The sequence below is a fragment of the Entelurus aequoreus genome, linkage group LG05, assembly GCF_033978785.1.
Source record: "Entelurus aequoreus isolate RoL-2023_Sb linkage group LG05, RoL_Eaeq_v1.1, whole genome shotgun sequence".
Classification (NCBI taxonomy): Eukaryota; Metazoa; Chordata; class Actinopteri; order Syngnathiformes; family Syngnathidae; genus Entelurus; species Entelurus aequoreus.
The window spans coordinates 17,691,518-17,708,590 of record NC_084735.1 but is presented as its reverse complement, the minus strand read 5'-3'; the positions used below and the strand labels follow the sequence as shown (position 1 = coordinate 17,708,590).

The window sequence follows — 17,073 nt, the reverse complement described above, 5'->3', positions numbered from 1 at the left end:
TACCGGCAGGAATCGGGTGTCCCAAAATGAAAAAGGTACCGGTACCCATCCTAACTAGACATGAAAGAAGAGAGGGAGGGACAGAGTTCTGTTAAAGAGGCACATAAATAAAGAGGTAGTATAAATAAAGGTAGCATAAATAAAGAGGTAGTATAAATAAAGGCAGCATAAATAAAGAGGTAGTATAAATACACTTTTGCTAGAAGTGATGGAGCCCCATGAACTCTGCCTAGCAACAGGGTGCCACCTAATGACGATCATGAATTTCAATGTTGTTGTGCTCCTCTGCGGGGTCCGACGTTCAATCCCGGGACTTCCACCAGTTTGCATGCGTGTGCGCTAACTTTCTGACTCCTCCCCCAGGAAGTTTGCTGGACTTCCTGAAAGACGGCGAGGGCCAGAACCTGAAGCTGCCCCAGCTGGTGGACATGGCGGCACAGGTGAACAGGCAATAATAATATTATTATTAATGCACACCTGGTTCTGACATGGCTCCGCCTCCTGCGTGCAGATCGCGGCCGGCATGGCGTACATCGAGAGGATGAACTACATCCACCGCGACCTGCGCGCCGCCAACATCCTGGTGGGAGACAACCTGGTGTGCAAGATCGCAGACTTCGGACTGGCACGTCTCATCGAGGACAACGAGTACACGGCCAGACAAGGTGACAGGATGTGTGTGTGTGTGTGTGTGTGTGTGTGTGTGTGTGTGTGTGTGTGTGTCTGCCCATATTGTTACACACAAGACGTCCTCATGAAGTGATGATGCAACTTGGGGGTTGTTGCCATGGTTTCAGGGGCCAAGTTCCCCATCAAGTGGACGGCCCCTGAAGCGGCTCTGTACGGACGCTTCACCATCAAGTCTGACGTGTGGAGTTTTGGCATCCTGCTCACGGAACTCATCACCAAGGGACGCGTGCCATACCCAGGTACACGGTCTTAGTACTTGAAACTTAGTACAGCCTCTTGGTACTTAGCACAGCATCTTAGTACTTACTTAGTACAGCGTCTTGGTATGTACTTAGTACAGCTTCTAAGTACTTACTTAGTACAGTGTCTTAGTGCTTACTTAGTACAGCTTCTTAGTACTTACTTATTAGTACAGTGTCTTAGTTCTTAGTATTTACATAATACAGCATCTTAGTATTTACTCAGTACAGTGTCTTAGTTCTTAGTATTTACGTAGTACAGCGTCTTAGTATTTATTTAGTACTTACTTAGTACAGCTTCTTAGTATTTACTTAGTGCAGCTTCTTAGTACTTATTAGTACAGTGTCTTAGTTCTTAGTATTTACATAGTACAGCATCTTAGTATTTACTCAGTACAGTGTCTTAGTTCTTAGTATTTACGTAGTACAGCGTCTTAGTATTTATTTAGTACTTGCTTAGTACAGCTTCTTAGTATTTACTTAGTGCAGCTTCTTAGTACTTATTAGTACAGTGTCTTAGTTCTTAGTATTTACATAGTACAGCATCTTAGTATTTACTTAGTACAGTGTCTTAGTTCTTAGTATTTACATAGTACAGCATCTTAGTATTTACTTAGTACAGTGTCTTAGTTGTTAGTATTTACATAGTACAGCATCTTAGTATTTACTCAGTACAGTGTCTTAGTTCTTAGTATTTACGTAGTACAACGTCTTAGTATTTATTTAGTACTTACTTAGTACAGCTTCTTAGTATTTACTTAGTGCAGCTTCTTAGTACTTATTAGTACAGTGTCTTAGTTCTTAGTATTTACATAGTTCAGCCTCTTAGTATTTACTTAGTACAGTGTCTTAGTTCTTAGTATTTACGCAGTACAGCGTCTTAGTATTTATTTAGTACTTCCTTAGTACAGCTTCTTAGTATTTACTTAGTACAGCTTCTTAGTACTTATTAGTACAGTGTCTTAGTTCTTAGTATTTACATAGTACAGCATCTTGGTATTTACTTAGTACAGTGTCTTAGTTCTTAGTATTTACGTAGTACAGCGTCTTAGTATTTATTTAGTACTTACTTAGTACAGCTTCTTAGTATTTACTTAGTACAGCTTCTTAGTATTTACTTAGTACAGCGTCTTAGTGCTTACTGAGTCCAGTGTCTTAGTACTTAGTACAGCTTCTAAGTTCTTACTTAGTACAGTGTCTTAGTGCTTACTTAGTACAGCTTCTTAGTGCTTAGTACTTAGTACAGTGTCTTAGTACAGTATCTTAGTATTTACTTAGTACAGCTTCTTAGTACTTACTTATTAGTACAGTGTCTTAGCTCTTAGTATTTACTTAGTACAGCATCTTAGTATTTACTTAGTACAGCATCTTAGTATTTACTTAGTACAGTGTCTTAGTATTTACTTAGTACAGCATTTTAGTATTTATTTAGTACAGCTTATTAGTACTTAGTATAGCTTCTTAGTATTTACTTAGTACAGCTTCTTAGTATTTACTTAGTACAGGGTCTTAGTGCTTACTCAGTCCAGTGTCTTAGTACTTAGTACAGCTTCTTAGTATTTACTTAGTACAGCTTCTTAGTACTTAATACAGCGTCTTAGTACTTAGTATTTACTTAGTACAGTATCTTAGTATTTACTTTGTACAGTGTCTTAGTTCTTAGTATTTACTTAGTAAAGCATCTTAGTATTTATTTAGTACAGCTTCTTAGTACTTAGTACAGCTTCTTCGTATTTACTTAGTACAGCTTCTTAGTATTTACTTAGTACAGCGTCTTAGTGCTTACTCAGTCCAGTGTCTTAGTACTTAGTACAGCTTCTTAGTACTTAATACAGCGTCTTAGTTCTTAGTATTTACTTAGTACAGCGTCTTAGTCTTTACTTTGTACAGCTTTTCGTATTTACTTAGTACAGCTTCTTAGTACTTACTCAGTACAGTGTCTTAGTTCTCAGTACAGCTTCTTAATACTTAGTACGTAGTACAGCACCTTAGTGCTTAGTACTTAATTAGTATGGCGTCTTAGTACATAGTACTTACTTTAGTACAGCTTTCTAGTACTTAGTACAGCTTTTTAGTACATAATACAGCTTCTTAGTACATAGTAGTTACTTCGTACAGCCCTATTAGTACTTAGTAATACTTACTTAGTACAGCTGCTTGGTACTTAGTATCTACTTATTACAGCTTATTACTAGTACTTAGTACAGGTTCTTAATACTTAGTACTTACTCAGAACAGCTTCTTAATACTTAGTGTAGTTACTAAGTGCAGGTTTTTAGTACTTACTTAGTACCGTTTCTTAGTACTTACTAGTACTTTTTTAGTACAGGTTCTTAGTACTTTGCACTTAGTACAGCTCCTTACTGGTACTTAGTACTTAATTTACCAGAAGTGGGTGTTGAGTACTGAAACAACACAATTTTCTGCACTGAAATGATCTGCAATTAATTTTTCATACCCTGAAATGTTTTGAAGCAAATTTTTTGCACTGAATTTTTTTACACTAAATATTTTACACTGCCTTTTTTTTACATTGAATTTTATTGTACCCTGTTTGTTTCTTTTTTTACACTGAATTTTTCTGCACTGATTATTTTTCACAAAACTCGAACTCAAAAAAGTCACACAAACGAATCTCCATTATTTTATACTACATATTTTTTCTGTGCGTGAGTACGGTAGAGAATGGCTTCATACGGCCCCACTCCTGGGTGGATATCCTGTGAAATGAAGAGGGGTGGGTTCATCATTTTGCAATGCAGTCTGCTGAAAATGATGGAAAGCGCCACTCTCCATAGCAACTGAGCCTGTGGTGAAAGTTTTAGTTGCCACAGAACACATTTTTTTAAATCAAATTCAACACTCTACTGCCACCCCAGGCTGAAGTGGATCATGCAACCCCCACCAATTTGTCACGTTTCATGTGTCAGGTAAACCCCTGCCCACGGTATCAACATTCTTACGTAAAAAGCTGGCAGCTTAGTTGCCAGAATGTTTGTGTTAAAACTACGGAGCCCCTATATGGGGGGAAATTTCTTTTTTTAAATTTTTATTTATTTATTTATTTATTTTTCAGATATGTATCTCGCGCACAAAATTTTTTCAATTTTTTTTTATAACTTTCTAAAAAGTTTTTCATGCACACGAGAAAATTTCTCGTGCGCACATACATGTACATACATACACCTTGCAGCATCAAAATGTGTTTTCTAGAAGCCCTTGCAGGAACCTTGGAGATTCTCCAAGGTTCCTGCAACTTCTTGAAAACATTTTTTTTTTTGATGCTGTAAGGTGTACATCAGGGATGTTAACGTTAGCATGTTAACTTTTTTTTAGCTATTTTTTGCACTTTTTTTCTCTATTCATCTTCTTTTTTTTTTCTTTTTTTTTTTTTTTCATTTCCACCTTGCAACATCAAAAACGTGTTTTCTAGAAGCCCTGGCAGGAACCTTGGAGATTCTCCAAGGTTCCTGCAACTTCTTGAAAACATTTTTTTGATGCTGTAAGGTGTAAATCAGGGATGCTAACGTTAGCATATTAACTTTTTTTTAGCTATTTTTTACACTTTTTTCTCTATTCATCTTCTTTTCTTTTCTTTTTCTTTTTATTTGCACCTTGCAGCATCAAACATGTGTTTTCTAGAAGCCCTTGCAGGAACCTTGGAGATTCTCCAAGGTTCCTGCAACTTCTTGAAAAATTGTTTTTTGATGCTGTAAGGTGTAAATCAGGGATGTTAACGTTAGCATGTTAACTTTTTTTTAGCTATTTTTTGCACTTTTTTTCTCTATTCATCTTCTTTTTTTTCTTTTTTTTTCATTTCCACCTTGCAACATCAAACATGTGTTTTCTAGAAGCCCTGGCAGGAACCTTGGAGATTCTCCAAGGTTCCTGCAACTTCTTGAAAAATTTTTTTTGATGCTGTAAGGTGTAAATCAGGGATGCTAACGTTAGCATATGAACTTTTTTTTTAGCTATTTTTTACACTTTTTTCTCTATTCATCTTCTTTTCTTTCTTTTTTTTCTTTTTATTTGCACCTTGCAGCATCAAACATGTGTTTTCTAGAAGCCCTTGCAGGAACCTTGGAGATTCTCAAAGGTTACTGCAACTTCTTGAAAACTTTTTTTTTTGATGCTGTAAGGTGTAAATCAGGGATGTTAACGTTAGCATGTTAACTTTTTTTTAGCTATTTTTTGCACTTTTTTTCTCTATTCATCTTCTTTTTTTTTTTTTCTTTTCATTTCCACCTTGCAACATCAAAAATGTGTTTTCTAGAAGCCCTGGCAGGAACCTTGGAGATTCTCAACTTCTTGAAAACATTTTTTTGATGCTGTAAGGTGTAAATCAGGGATGCTAACGTTAGCATATTAACTTTTTTTTCGCTATTTTTTTACACTTTTTTCTCTATTCATCTTCTTTTCTTTTTTTTTTCTTTTTATTTGCACCTTGCAGCATCAAACATGTGTTTTCTAGAAGCCCTTGCAGGAACCTTGGAGATTCTCCAAGGTTCCTGCAACTTCTTGAAAAATTGTTTTTTGATGCTGCAAGGTGTAAATTAAAAAAAAAAAATAAAAAAAAAGATGATTGAATTCATGTGAAATAATCTTATAAGCAATAATGGTAGAATTATTTGCGGTGGCGCTCTTATTTTGGAAGTGAAGAAAGTAGCAGGGGTGTACCTAATGATGTGCTCGTCCTTATCTGTATGCGACATGTGTGCCCTCCTCCCCTCCCCCCCACCCCCGTCCCTCCAAGGCATGAACAACCGCGAGGTGTTGGAGCAGGTGGAGCGCGGCTACCGGATGGCCTGCGCCCCGGGCTGCCCCGCCTCGCTCCACGAACTCATGCTGCAGTGCTGGCGGCGGGAGGCCGACGAGAGGCACACCTTCGAGTACCTGCAGTCCTTCTTGGAGGACTACTTCACCGCCACCGAGCCGCAGTACCAGCCCGGAGAGAACCTGTGACACACACACACACACACACACACACACACACACACACACACACGCGCGGCTCCTAATGTACATTGTCGCCCTAATCGCTTCCAGTCGCCGCCGCGTCTTTTGGGACAGATCCGCCTTGATGAAGGACCTCTGCTGATCAGGGGGGCCCTGCAGTGATGTTGCTTTCCTCTGTAACCATGACAACAAGGAACTGAAAGAAAGATGTAGATGGTTTGGGAGGAGGCGTGGGGGGGGCGGGGGGGGGGGGGGCGAGTTGGCACATTATCCTCTTCTTCCTCAGCCTCCGCCATAGATGTTCCGCTCGCACCCTTTCACTCTCTTTTGTCGGCGGATTCACGCGGAGGTGCAACAGGTTCGCCGGCGCCGCGTCGACTCGGGCGGGTCCAAACTCCTGCCGTGTAAAAAACCTTTTCTTTTCCAACACATTTAAAGAGAAATATATATATTTTAAGAGAGGCGGTGAGAAATGTCTTGGCCATTTTGTATGAGCCAGTCTCTTGAAGGTTTTGACTTTTTATTTAACGTGTTCCCTTTATAGACTTCTGTAGCATTTATTCATTCATTGGGAGGCCGGGTGCAAAGTTCACGCATTAAAAAAAGGGAAATATTTTATTGTTTTCTTACAAGATCGTGCCCCCTTTTTTATGCTGAGATTATTCTTATTGTAATAAACATCTGACAGTTTTTTGTTTGTTGTTTTCAACTCGTGCCGACAATACTTTCCTGCATAACAACATGAACGTGCTGCAAGTAGAAACCAAATATTCTTGTCATTTTTCAGGAACCGCGCAAAAAAACCTTTTCAGTAATCAAAGTATCAAGTTGTCGCAACTCGGGCGTCCCAATGCCACGACACACCTCCAAAAAGTTCAGGAAGATCGGAGCATGTGAAAGGAAGTTACGACTGTTGTGATCGGACCCCAACCTAAAATCTGCATCAATTTGGAAGGATCAGTATTAGTGCAGTATCTTAGTGCTTAGTATTAGTGCAGTATCTTAGTGCTTAGTATTAGGACAGCATCTTAGTGCTTAGTATTAGGACAGCATCTTAGTGCTTAGTATTAGTACAACATCTTAGTGCTTAGTATCAGTACAGCATCTTAGTGCTTAGTATTAGGACAGCATCTTAGTGCTTAGTATTAGTACAGTATCTTAGTGCTTAGTATTAGGACAGCATCTTAGTGCTTAGTATCAGTACAGCATCTTAGTGCTTAGTATTAGGACAGCATCTTAGTGCTTAGTATTAGTACAGTATCTTAGTGCTTAGTATTAGTACAGCATCTTAGTGCTTAGTATTAGGACAGCATCTTAGTGCTTAGTATCAGTACAGCATCTTAGTGCTTAGTATCATTAGTGTCTTAGTCCTTTGTACTTAGTACAGCGTCTTAGTGCTTAGTATTAGTACAGTGTCTTAGTGCTTAGTATCAGTAGTGTCTTAGTGCTTAGTATTAGTACAGTGTCTTAGTGCTTAGTATCAGTACAGCATCTTAGTGCTTAGTATTAGTACAGTGTCTTAGTGCTTAGTATTAGAAGAGCATCTTAGTGCTTAGTATCAGTAGTGTCTTAGTGCTTAGTATTAGTACAGCATCTTAGTGCTTAGTATTAGTACAGCATCTTAGTGCTTAGTATTAGTACAGCATCTTAGTGCTTAGTATTAGGACAGCATCTTAGTGCTTAGTATTAGTACAGCGTCTTAGTGCTTAGTATTAGTACAGCATCTTAGTGCTTAGTATTAGTACAGTATCTTAGTGCTTAGTATTAGGACAGCATCTTAGTGCTTAGTATTAGTACAGCATCTTAGTGCTTAGTATTAGTACAGCATCTTAGTGCTTAGTATTAGGACAGCATCTTAGTGCTTAGTATTAGTACAGTGTCTTAGTGCTTAGTATTAGTACAGCATCTTAGTGCTTAGTATTAGTACAGCATCTTAGTGCTTAGTATTAGTACAGCATCTTAGTGCTTAGTATCAGTACAGCATCTTAGTGCTTAGTATCATTAGTGTCTTAGTCCTTTGTACTTAGTACAGCGTCTTAGTGCTTAGTATTAGTACAGTGTCTTAGTGCTTAGTATTAGTACAGTGTCTTAGTGCTTAGTATCAGTAGTGTCTTAGTGCTTAGTATTAGTACAGTGTCTTAGTGCTTAGTATCAGTACAGCATCTTAGTGCTTAGTATTAGTACAGTGTCTTAGTGCTTAGTATTAGAAGAGCATCTTAGTGCTTAGTATCAGTAGTGTCTTAGTGCTTAGTATTAGTACAGCATCTTAGTGCTTAGTATTAGTACAGTGTCTTAGTGCTTAGTATCAGTACAGCATCTTAGTGCTTAGTATTAGTACAGTGTCTTAGTGCTTAGTATTAGTACAGTGTCTTAGTGCTTAGTATCAGTAGTGTCTTAGTGCTTAGTATTAGTACAGTATCTTAGTGCTTAGTATTAGTACAGCGTCTTAGTGCTTAGTATTAGTACAGTGTCTTAGTGCTTAGTATCAGTAGTGTCTTAGTGCTTAGTATTAGTACAGTATCTTAGTGCTTAGTATTAGTACAGTGTCTTAGTGCTTAGTATCAGTACAGCAGCTTAGTGCTTAGTATTAGTACAGTGTCTTAGTGCTTAGTATTAGTACAGTGTCTTAGTGCTTAGTATCAGTAGTGTCTTAGTGCTTAGTATTAGTACAGTGTCTTAGTGCTTAGTATCAGTAGTGTCTTAGTGCTTAGTATTAGTACAGTGTCTTAGTGCTTAGTATCAGTAGTGTCTTAGTGCTTAGTATTAGTACAGTGTCTTAGTGCTTAGTATCAGTAGTGTCTTAGTGCTTAGTATTAGTACAGTGTCTTAGTGCTTAGTATTAGTACAGTGTCTTAGTGCTTAGTATCAGTAGTGTCTTAGTGCTTAGTATTAGTACAGTGTCTTAGTGCTTAGTACTTAGTACAGCTTAGGACTTACTTAGTACAGCTTCTTAGTGCTTAGTACTTACTTAGTACAGCTTATTGGTACTTAGTACAGCTTCCTAGTGCTTTTTTGTAATCATCAAGTTGACATTGTGAGTAACCCAAGTCAATGACCTTTAATTATGCTCAAAATGAAATGTATCACAGGATTTACTTATATGACCCAATACAAACAACATTCCCTAGTCATGGTGTAAAAAAACACTTCCTAATTTTTACTTAGTAAAGCGTCTTAGTACTTAGTACGGTGTCTTAGTGCTTAGTATTTACTTAGTAGAGCGTCTTAGTGCTAACTTAGTACAGCATCTTAGTGCTTAGTATTAGTACAGTGTCTTCGTGCTTAGTATTAGTAGTGTCTTAGTGCTTTGTACTTAGTACAGCGTCTTAGTGCTTAGTACTTAGTACAGCTTCTTAGTACTTAGTAGCGCTTCTTAGTACTTACTTAATACAGCCTCTTAGTGCTTAGTACTTACTTATTACAGCTGCCTAGTGCTTAGTACTTACTTAGTACAGCTTATTGGTACTTAGTACAGCTTCCTAGTGCTTTTTTGTAACCATCAAGTTGACATTGTGAGTAACCCAAGTCAATGACCTTTAATTATGCTCAAACTGAAATATATCACAGGATTTACTTATATGACCCAATACAAACAACCTTCCCTAGTCATGGTGTAAAAAAACACTTCCTAATATTTACTTAGTAAAGCGTCTTAGTACTTAGTACGGTGTCTTAGTGCTTAGTATTTACTTAGTAGAGCGTCTTAGTGCTAACTTAGTACAGCACCTTAGTGCTTAGTATTAGTACAGTGTCTTCGTGCTTAGTATTAGTAGTGTCTTAGTGCTTTGTACTTAGTACAGCATCTTAGTGCTTAGTACTTAGTACAGCTTCTTAGTACTTAGTAGCGCTTCTTAGTACTTACTTAATACAGCCTCTTAGTGCTTAGTACTTACTTATTACAGCTGCCTAGTGCTTAGTACTTACTTAGTACAGCTTATTGGTACTTAGTACAGCTTCCTAGTGTTTTTTTGTAACCATCAAGTTGACATTGTGAGTAACCCAAGTCAATGGCCTTTAATTATGCTCAAAATGAAATGTATCACAGGATTTACTTATATGACCCAATACAAACAACATTCCCTAGTCATGGTGTAAAAAAACACTTCCTAATATTTACTTAGTAAAGCGTCTTAGTACTTAGTACGGTGTCTTAGTGCTTAGTATTTACTTAGTAGAGCGTCTTAGTGCTAACTTAGTACAGCATCTTAGTGCTTAGTATTAGTACAGTGTCTTCGTGCTTAGTATTAGTAGTGTCTTAGTGCTTTGTACTTAGTACAGCGTCTTAGTGCTTAGTACTTAGTACAGCTTCTTAGTACTTAGTAGCGCTTCTTAGTACTTACTTAATACAGCCTCTTAGTGCTTAGTACTTACTTATTACAGCTGCCTAGTGCTTAGTACTTACTTAGTACAGCTTATTGGTACTTAGTACAGCTTCCTAGTGTTTTTTTGTAACCATCAAGTTGACATTGTGAGTAACCCAAGTCAATGGCCTTTAATTATGCTCAAAATGAAATGTATCACAGGATTTACTTATATGACCCAATACAAACAACATTCCCTAGTCATGGTGTAAAAAAAAACAGCCAACCAACACAAAAAGTCAACAGACATGGTCACACATAACACAACTTGCTCACTCAGAATTACACCCATTACAAAGCATGATGGGAAAAATGCACCACCCGGCTCCGCCCACTATGAATGTATAGGTACTGACTAATCCGGCACGTCAGGGTGTCGTCATCTTCATTTCCACCAATTCTGATCAAGATCGGAGTTTGTGGAGCCAAGTTCTAGTTGTTGAAAGTTTTGTAGCGAGCCATCAGGTCAAAGTTCGGCGCCATGCCACGCCCACATTTTATGGCGTAGGCAAGATTCCTTCCCAATTTGTCATCGCCCGTCTGTCCAGTATCTGTCATTTTGATCGCGACTCATCCGGTCAAAGTCCCAAGGTGGCGTTTGTTAAAGTGTGACCTCTGTTTTGGGCCGAAATATGGCGGACGGAAACCAAGATGTTTGTTTTCAAATATGGCTTCTTTAGACTTTTATAGACGCCACATGCCATTTTCTGGACGATACGCAAATTTAGGGCAATTTTAAAGGGGGTGCCAGAGAGCCAAGTTTTGAATTTCAAGTTCCGGACTCCCAAAACTCCCAAAAAAGTCCTTCATACCGACAGCCATCAGACTGTATAATACATATGTTACTTTTTGACTGTATTTAAATGTATAATCGAATGTATTTATATTATTCACATGTGAATAATGCTGTATAATAGACTGTCTTTACATTATTCACATGTGAATAATGCTGTATAATAGACTGTCTTTACATTATTCACATGTGAATTATGCTGTATAATAGACTGTATTTACATTATTCACATGTGAATAATGCTGTATAATAGACTGTATTTACATTATTCACATGTGAATAATGATGTATAATAGACTGTCTTTACATTATTCACATGTGAATTATGCTGTATAATAGACGGTATTTATATTATTCACATGTGAATTATGCTGTATAATAGACTGTATTTACATTATTCACATGTGAATAATGCTGTATAATAGACTGTATTTACATTATTCACATGTGAATAATGATGTATAATAGACTGTCTTTACATTATTCACATGTGAATTATGCTGTATAATAGACTGTATTTACATTATTCACATGTGAATAATGATGTATAATAGACTGTCTTTACATTATTCACATGTGAATTATGCTGTATAATAGACGGTATTTATATTATTCACATGTGAATAATCTTGTATAATATACTGTATTTATATTATTCACATGTGAATAATGCTGTATAATAGACTGTCTTTACATTATTCACATGTGAATTATGCTGTATAATAGACTGTATTTACATTATTCACATGTGAATAATGCTGTATAATAGACTGTATTTACATTATTCACATGTGAATAATGATGTATAATAGACTGTCTTTACATTATTCACATGTGAATTATGCTGTATAATAGACTGTATTTACATTATTCACATGTGAATAATGATGTATAATAGACTGTCTTTACATTATTCACATGTGAATTATGCTGTATAATAGACGGTATTTATATTATTCACATGTGAATAATCTTGTATAATATACTGTATTTATATTATTCACATGTGAATAATGCTGTATAATAGACTGTATTTACATTATTCACATGTGAATAATGCTGTATAATAGACTGTCTTTACATTATTCACATGTGAATTATGCTGTATAATATACTGTATTTATATTATTCACATGTGAATAATGCTGTAGAATAGACTGTATTTATATTATTCACATGTGAATAATGCTGTATAATAGACTGTATTTATATTATTCACATGTGAATAATGCTGTAGAATAGACTGTATTTATATTATTCACATGTGAATAATGCTGTAGAATAGACTGTATTTATATTATTCACATGTGAATAATGTTGTATAATAGACTGTATTTACATTATTCACATGTGAATAATGCTGTATAATAGACTGTCTTTACATTATTCACATGTGAATTATGCTGTATAATAGACGGTATTTATATTATTCACATGTGAATAATCTTGTATAATATACTGTATTTATATTATTCACATGTGAATAATGCTGTAGAATAGACTGTATTTATATTATTCACATGTGAATAATGCTGTATAATAGACTGTATTTACATTATTCACATGTGAATAATGCTGTATAATAGACTGTATTTACATTATTCACATGTGAATAATGCTGTATAATAGACTGTCTTTACATTATTCACATGTGAATTATGCTGTATAATAGACGGTATTTATATTATTCACATGTGAATAATCTTGTATAATATACTGTATTTATATTATTCACATGTGAATAATGCTGTATAATAGACTGTATTTACATTATTCACATGTGAATAATGCTGTATAATAGACTGTCTTTACATTATTCACATGTGAATTATGCTGTATAATAGACGGTATTTATATTATTCACATGTGAATAATCTTGTATAATATACTGTATTTATATTATTCACATGTGAATAATGCTGTAGAATAGACTGTATTTATATTATTCACATGTGAATAATGCTGTATAATAGACTGTATTTATATTATTCACATGTGAATAATGCTGTATAATAGACTGTATTTATATTATTCACATGTGAATAATGCTGTGTAATAGACTGTATTTATATTATTCACATGTGAATAATGCTGTGTAATAGACTGTATTTATATTTTTCACATGTAAAAAATACCTAAGTGTTTATTGTTTATTGTGAGCGAACTGTGGTACTGAATTTCCCCCAGGGATCAATAAAGTACTTTCTATTCTATTCTATTCTAAAATATCGACTTTTTCGCCGGACCGGATATGATTGCGAAAATTGGCGAGTTTTAATGAATTTTTAAGAGCCTCATAAATGCCATTGAAGTGAGAGAATTATATTAAACGTCACAATTTCAATAGCTTTTCATTTTAAAACTGACCCAAAATTTGGGTCAATCTGTTACCAGATTCACGTATCGTCACGAAAATCAATGGAGGCGTCCGTCACGAGAGGACGCACGTGAAAGTCCCAAAACCCATATTTGAAAATACACAGGAAGTTGGCCATCATGGTTTCCTTTTGACCATTTTTTTGACCAAAAACCAGGGTCGGATTTCAACTAACTCCTCCACGAGACTTTGACCGAATGAGTTAAAATGACAGATACTAGGCAGATAAGCGATGATAAATTGCGGAAGAAATTTGCCTACGTCGTAGAAAGTGGGCGTGGCATAAAGCCAAACTTTTGACCTGATGGTTCGCCACAAAACACAAGATGTTAATAAAGTGGCTCCACAAATTCATATTTTGATCACAAATAGGACGAATGATGACACCCTGAAGTGTTTGTTTACTCTGTACTTATTTGTATCTTATCATAGTGGGCGGAGCCTGGCGGTGAAAACTGCTCCTCGCCGTCACCAATCAAACTGTCAACACTGCAATTTAGATCAGTGGTCCCCAACCTTTTTGTAGCTGGGGACCGGTCAACGCTTGAAAATTTGTCCCATGGACGGTGATGAAGGGGGGGGGAGGAATTTTTTTTTCTTTTTTTTTTTCATAAAGAAATACAATCATGTGTGCTTACGGACTGTATCCCTGCAGACTGTATTGATCTATATTGATATATAATGTATATATTGTGTTTTTTATGTTGATTTAACTAAAAAAAAAAATTAAATTTAAATTTTTTATTTTTTTATTATTATTATTATTATTAATTTATTGCGCGGCCCGGTACCAATCGGTCCGCGAACCGGTGCCGGGCCGCGGCCCGGTGGTTGGGGACCACTGCTTTAGATGATACTAAACGGATAAGCGAATTTTGCCTCTCAGTATATATATATATATATATATATATATATATATATATATATATATATATATATATATATATATATATGTGTATATATATATATATATATATATATATATATATATATATATATATATATATATATATATATATATATATATATATGTGTATGTATGTATGTATGTATGTTTGTATGTGAACATATGAACTTGAAGTGCCATCCCATTCCTAACCCATAGGGTCCAATATGATGTCGGTCCACCTTTTGCAGCTATTACAGCTTCAACTCTTCTGGGAAGGCTGTCCACAAGGTTGCGGAGTGTGTTTATAGGAATTTTCCATTATTCTTCCAAAAGTGCATTGGTGAGGTCACACACTGATGGCCTGGCTCTCAGTCTCCGTTCTAATTCATCCCAAAGGTCTTCTATCGGGTTCAGGTCAGGACTCTGTGCAGGCCAGTCAAGTTCATCCACACCAGACTCTGTCATCCATGTGTTTATGGACCTTGCTTTGTGCACTGGTGCACAGTCATGTTGGAAGAGGAAGGGGCCCGCTCCAAACTGTTCCCACAAGGTTGGGAGCATGGAATTGTCCAAAATGTTTTGGTATCCTGGAGCATTCAAAGTTCCTTTCCCTGGAACTAAGGGGACAAGCCCAACTCCTGGAAAACAACCCCACACCATAATTCCTCCTCCATGGGTGGCCCAATAATTTTGGCAATATAGTGTATATTATACAATATGTTGTATATAGTATCTAATTTATAATACATTATCGTTATATAGTGCTCGTGCCTCACAGCGAGACGGTCCTGGGTTCTATTCCCCGGGCTCGGGCTCCGGTTTCCTCCCACCTCCAAAGACATGGACAGGTGGTAGAAAATGGATGGATGTAATATATGTAAAATATTCTATATATATCACATATAATATAGTGTCAACAACATTTGACCATGTCATGTAGCCAAAGCCTCCAAAAAAAGTCAAAACATTATCATAGACATGTTTCCAATTTTAAAGGAGCCATATGTAATAATGTCATGTCAAGTCATCATTAAAGGCCTACTGAAACGAATTTTTTTTATTTAAACGGGAATAGCAGATCCATTGTATGTGTCATACTTGATCATTTCGCGATATTGCCATATTTTTGCTGACAGGATTTAGTAGAGAAAATCGACGATAAAGTTCGCAACTTTTGCTCGCTGATAAAAAAAAAGCCTTGCCTGTACCGGAAGTAGCGTGACGTCACAGGAGCTAGTATTCCTCACATTTCCCCGTTGTTTACAATGGAGCGAGAGAGATTCAGACCGAGAAAGTGACGATTACCCCATTAATTTGAGCGAGGATGAAACATTCGTAGATGAGGAACGTTACAGTGAAGGACTTGAGAGGCAGTGATGGACGTATCTTTTTTCGCTCTGACCGTAACTTATGTACAAGCTGGCTCATTGGATTCCACACTCTCTCCTTTTTCTATTGTGGATCACGGATTTGTATTTTAAACCATCTCAGATACTATATCCTCTTGAAAATGAGAGTCGAGAACGCGAAATGGACATTCACAGTGACTGAACATGTAAATACACGATTAATAATTCAGCTTTGTGAAGCTAAAAAAATAGAAGCTAACCTAGCTACGTAGCCAACGTTATAGCAGCAGTCTCAAATGCAGATAGAAACTAAATTAAAAAAAACCTGACTGGATGGATAGACAGAAGATCAATAATACTATTAAACCATGAACATATAAATACACGATTAATAATATTCCGCTTGGCGAAGCTAAAAAAAACAGAAGCTAACCTAGCTGCGTAGCCAACATGATAGCGTCAGTCTCAAATGCAGATAGAAACTAAATAAAAAAAAACCCTGACTGGATGGATAGACAGAAGATCAATAATACTATTAAACCATGAACATGTAAATACACGATTAATAATATTCCGCTTGGTGAAGCTAAAAAAACAGAAGCTAACCTAGCTGCGTAGCCAACATGATAGCGTCAGTCTCAAATGCAGATAGAAACTAAATTACAAAAAACCCTGACTGGATGGATAGACAGAAGATCAATAATACTATTAAACCATGAACATGTAAATACACGATTAATAATATTCCGCTTGGCGAAGCTAAAAAAACAGAAGCTAACCTAGCTGCGTAGCCAACATGATAGCGTCAGTCTCAAATGCAGATAGAAACTAAATTACAAAAAACCCTGACTGGATGGATAGACAGAAGATCAATAATACTATTAAACCATGAACATGTAAATACACGATTAATAATATTCCGCTTGGCGAAGCTAAAAAAACAGAAGCTAACCTAGCTGCGTAGCCAACATGATAGCGCCAGTCTCAAATGCAGATAGAAACTAAATTTAAAAAAACCCTGACTGGATGGATAGACAGAAGATCAATAATACTATTAAACCATGAACATGTAAATACACGATTAATAAAATTCCGCTTGGCGAAGCTAAAAAAACAGAAGCTAACCTAGCTGCGTAGCTAACTTAGATGTGGCGGCGGGCGTTGTACGCTTTTGACGACACCCCGGCCGCCATCAGAGTCGGCAAGAAACATATATTTCCCCAAAGTTACGTACGTCACATGCACATATCGACACGCACGTACGGGCAATCGATCAAATGTTTGGAAGCCAAAGCTAGACTCACCGTAGTGCGTCTGTTATCCTGCTCAAAAACACAACACAACCTCCTGGTGTTGGTGTTGCTGTAGTCCGCCGCTCCACCGGCTCCAACTTTCTTATTTGCAGTCTCCATTGTCCAT

The 17,073-nt window shown here is 36.6% G+C and overlaps 1 protein-coding gene across 3 annotated transcripts in view; it reads left to right on the top strand.

Moving 5' to 3' along the window:
* Nucleotides 1-6,113, top strand: part of yrk (Yes-related kinase) — a 48,439-nt gene extending 42,326 nt beyond the window's left edge. For all 3 annotated transcript variants that reach the window (XM_062047246.1, XM_062047245.1, XM_062047244.1), the window contains 4 exons: nucleotides 364-440; nucleotides 512-665; nucleotides 798-929; nucleotides 5,683-6,113. In XM_062047246.1, coding sequence (XP_061903230.1) covers nucleotides 364-440; nucleotides 512-665; nucleotides 798-929; nucleotides 5,683-5,891 — 572 coding nt within the window. In that variant the 3' untranslated portion in view covers nucleotides 5,892-6,113. The remainder of the gene's footprint in view (nucleotides 1-363; nucleotides 441-511; nucleotides 666-797; nucleotides 930-5,682) is intronic.
* Nucleotides 6,114-17,073: the final 10,960 nt, after the last annotated feature.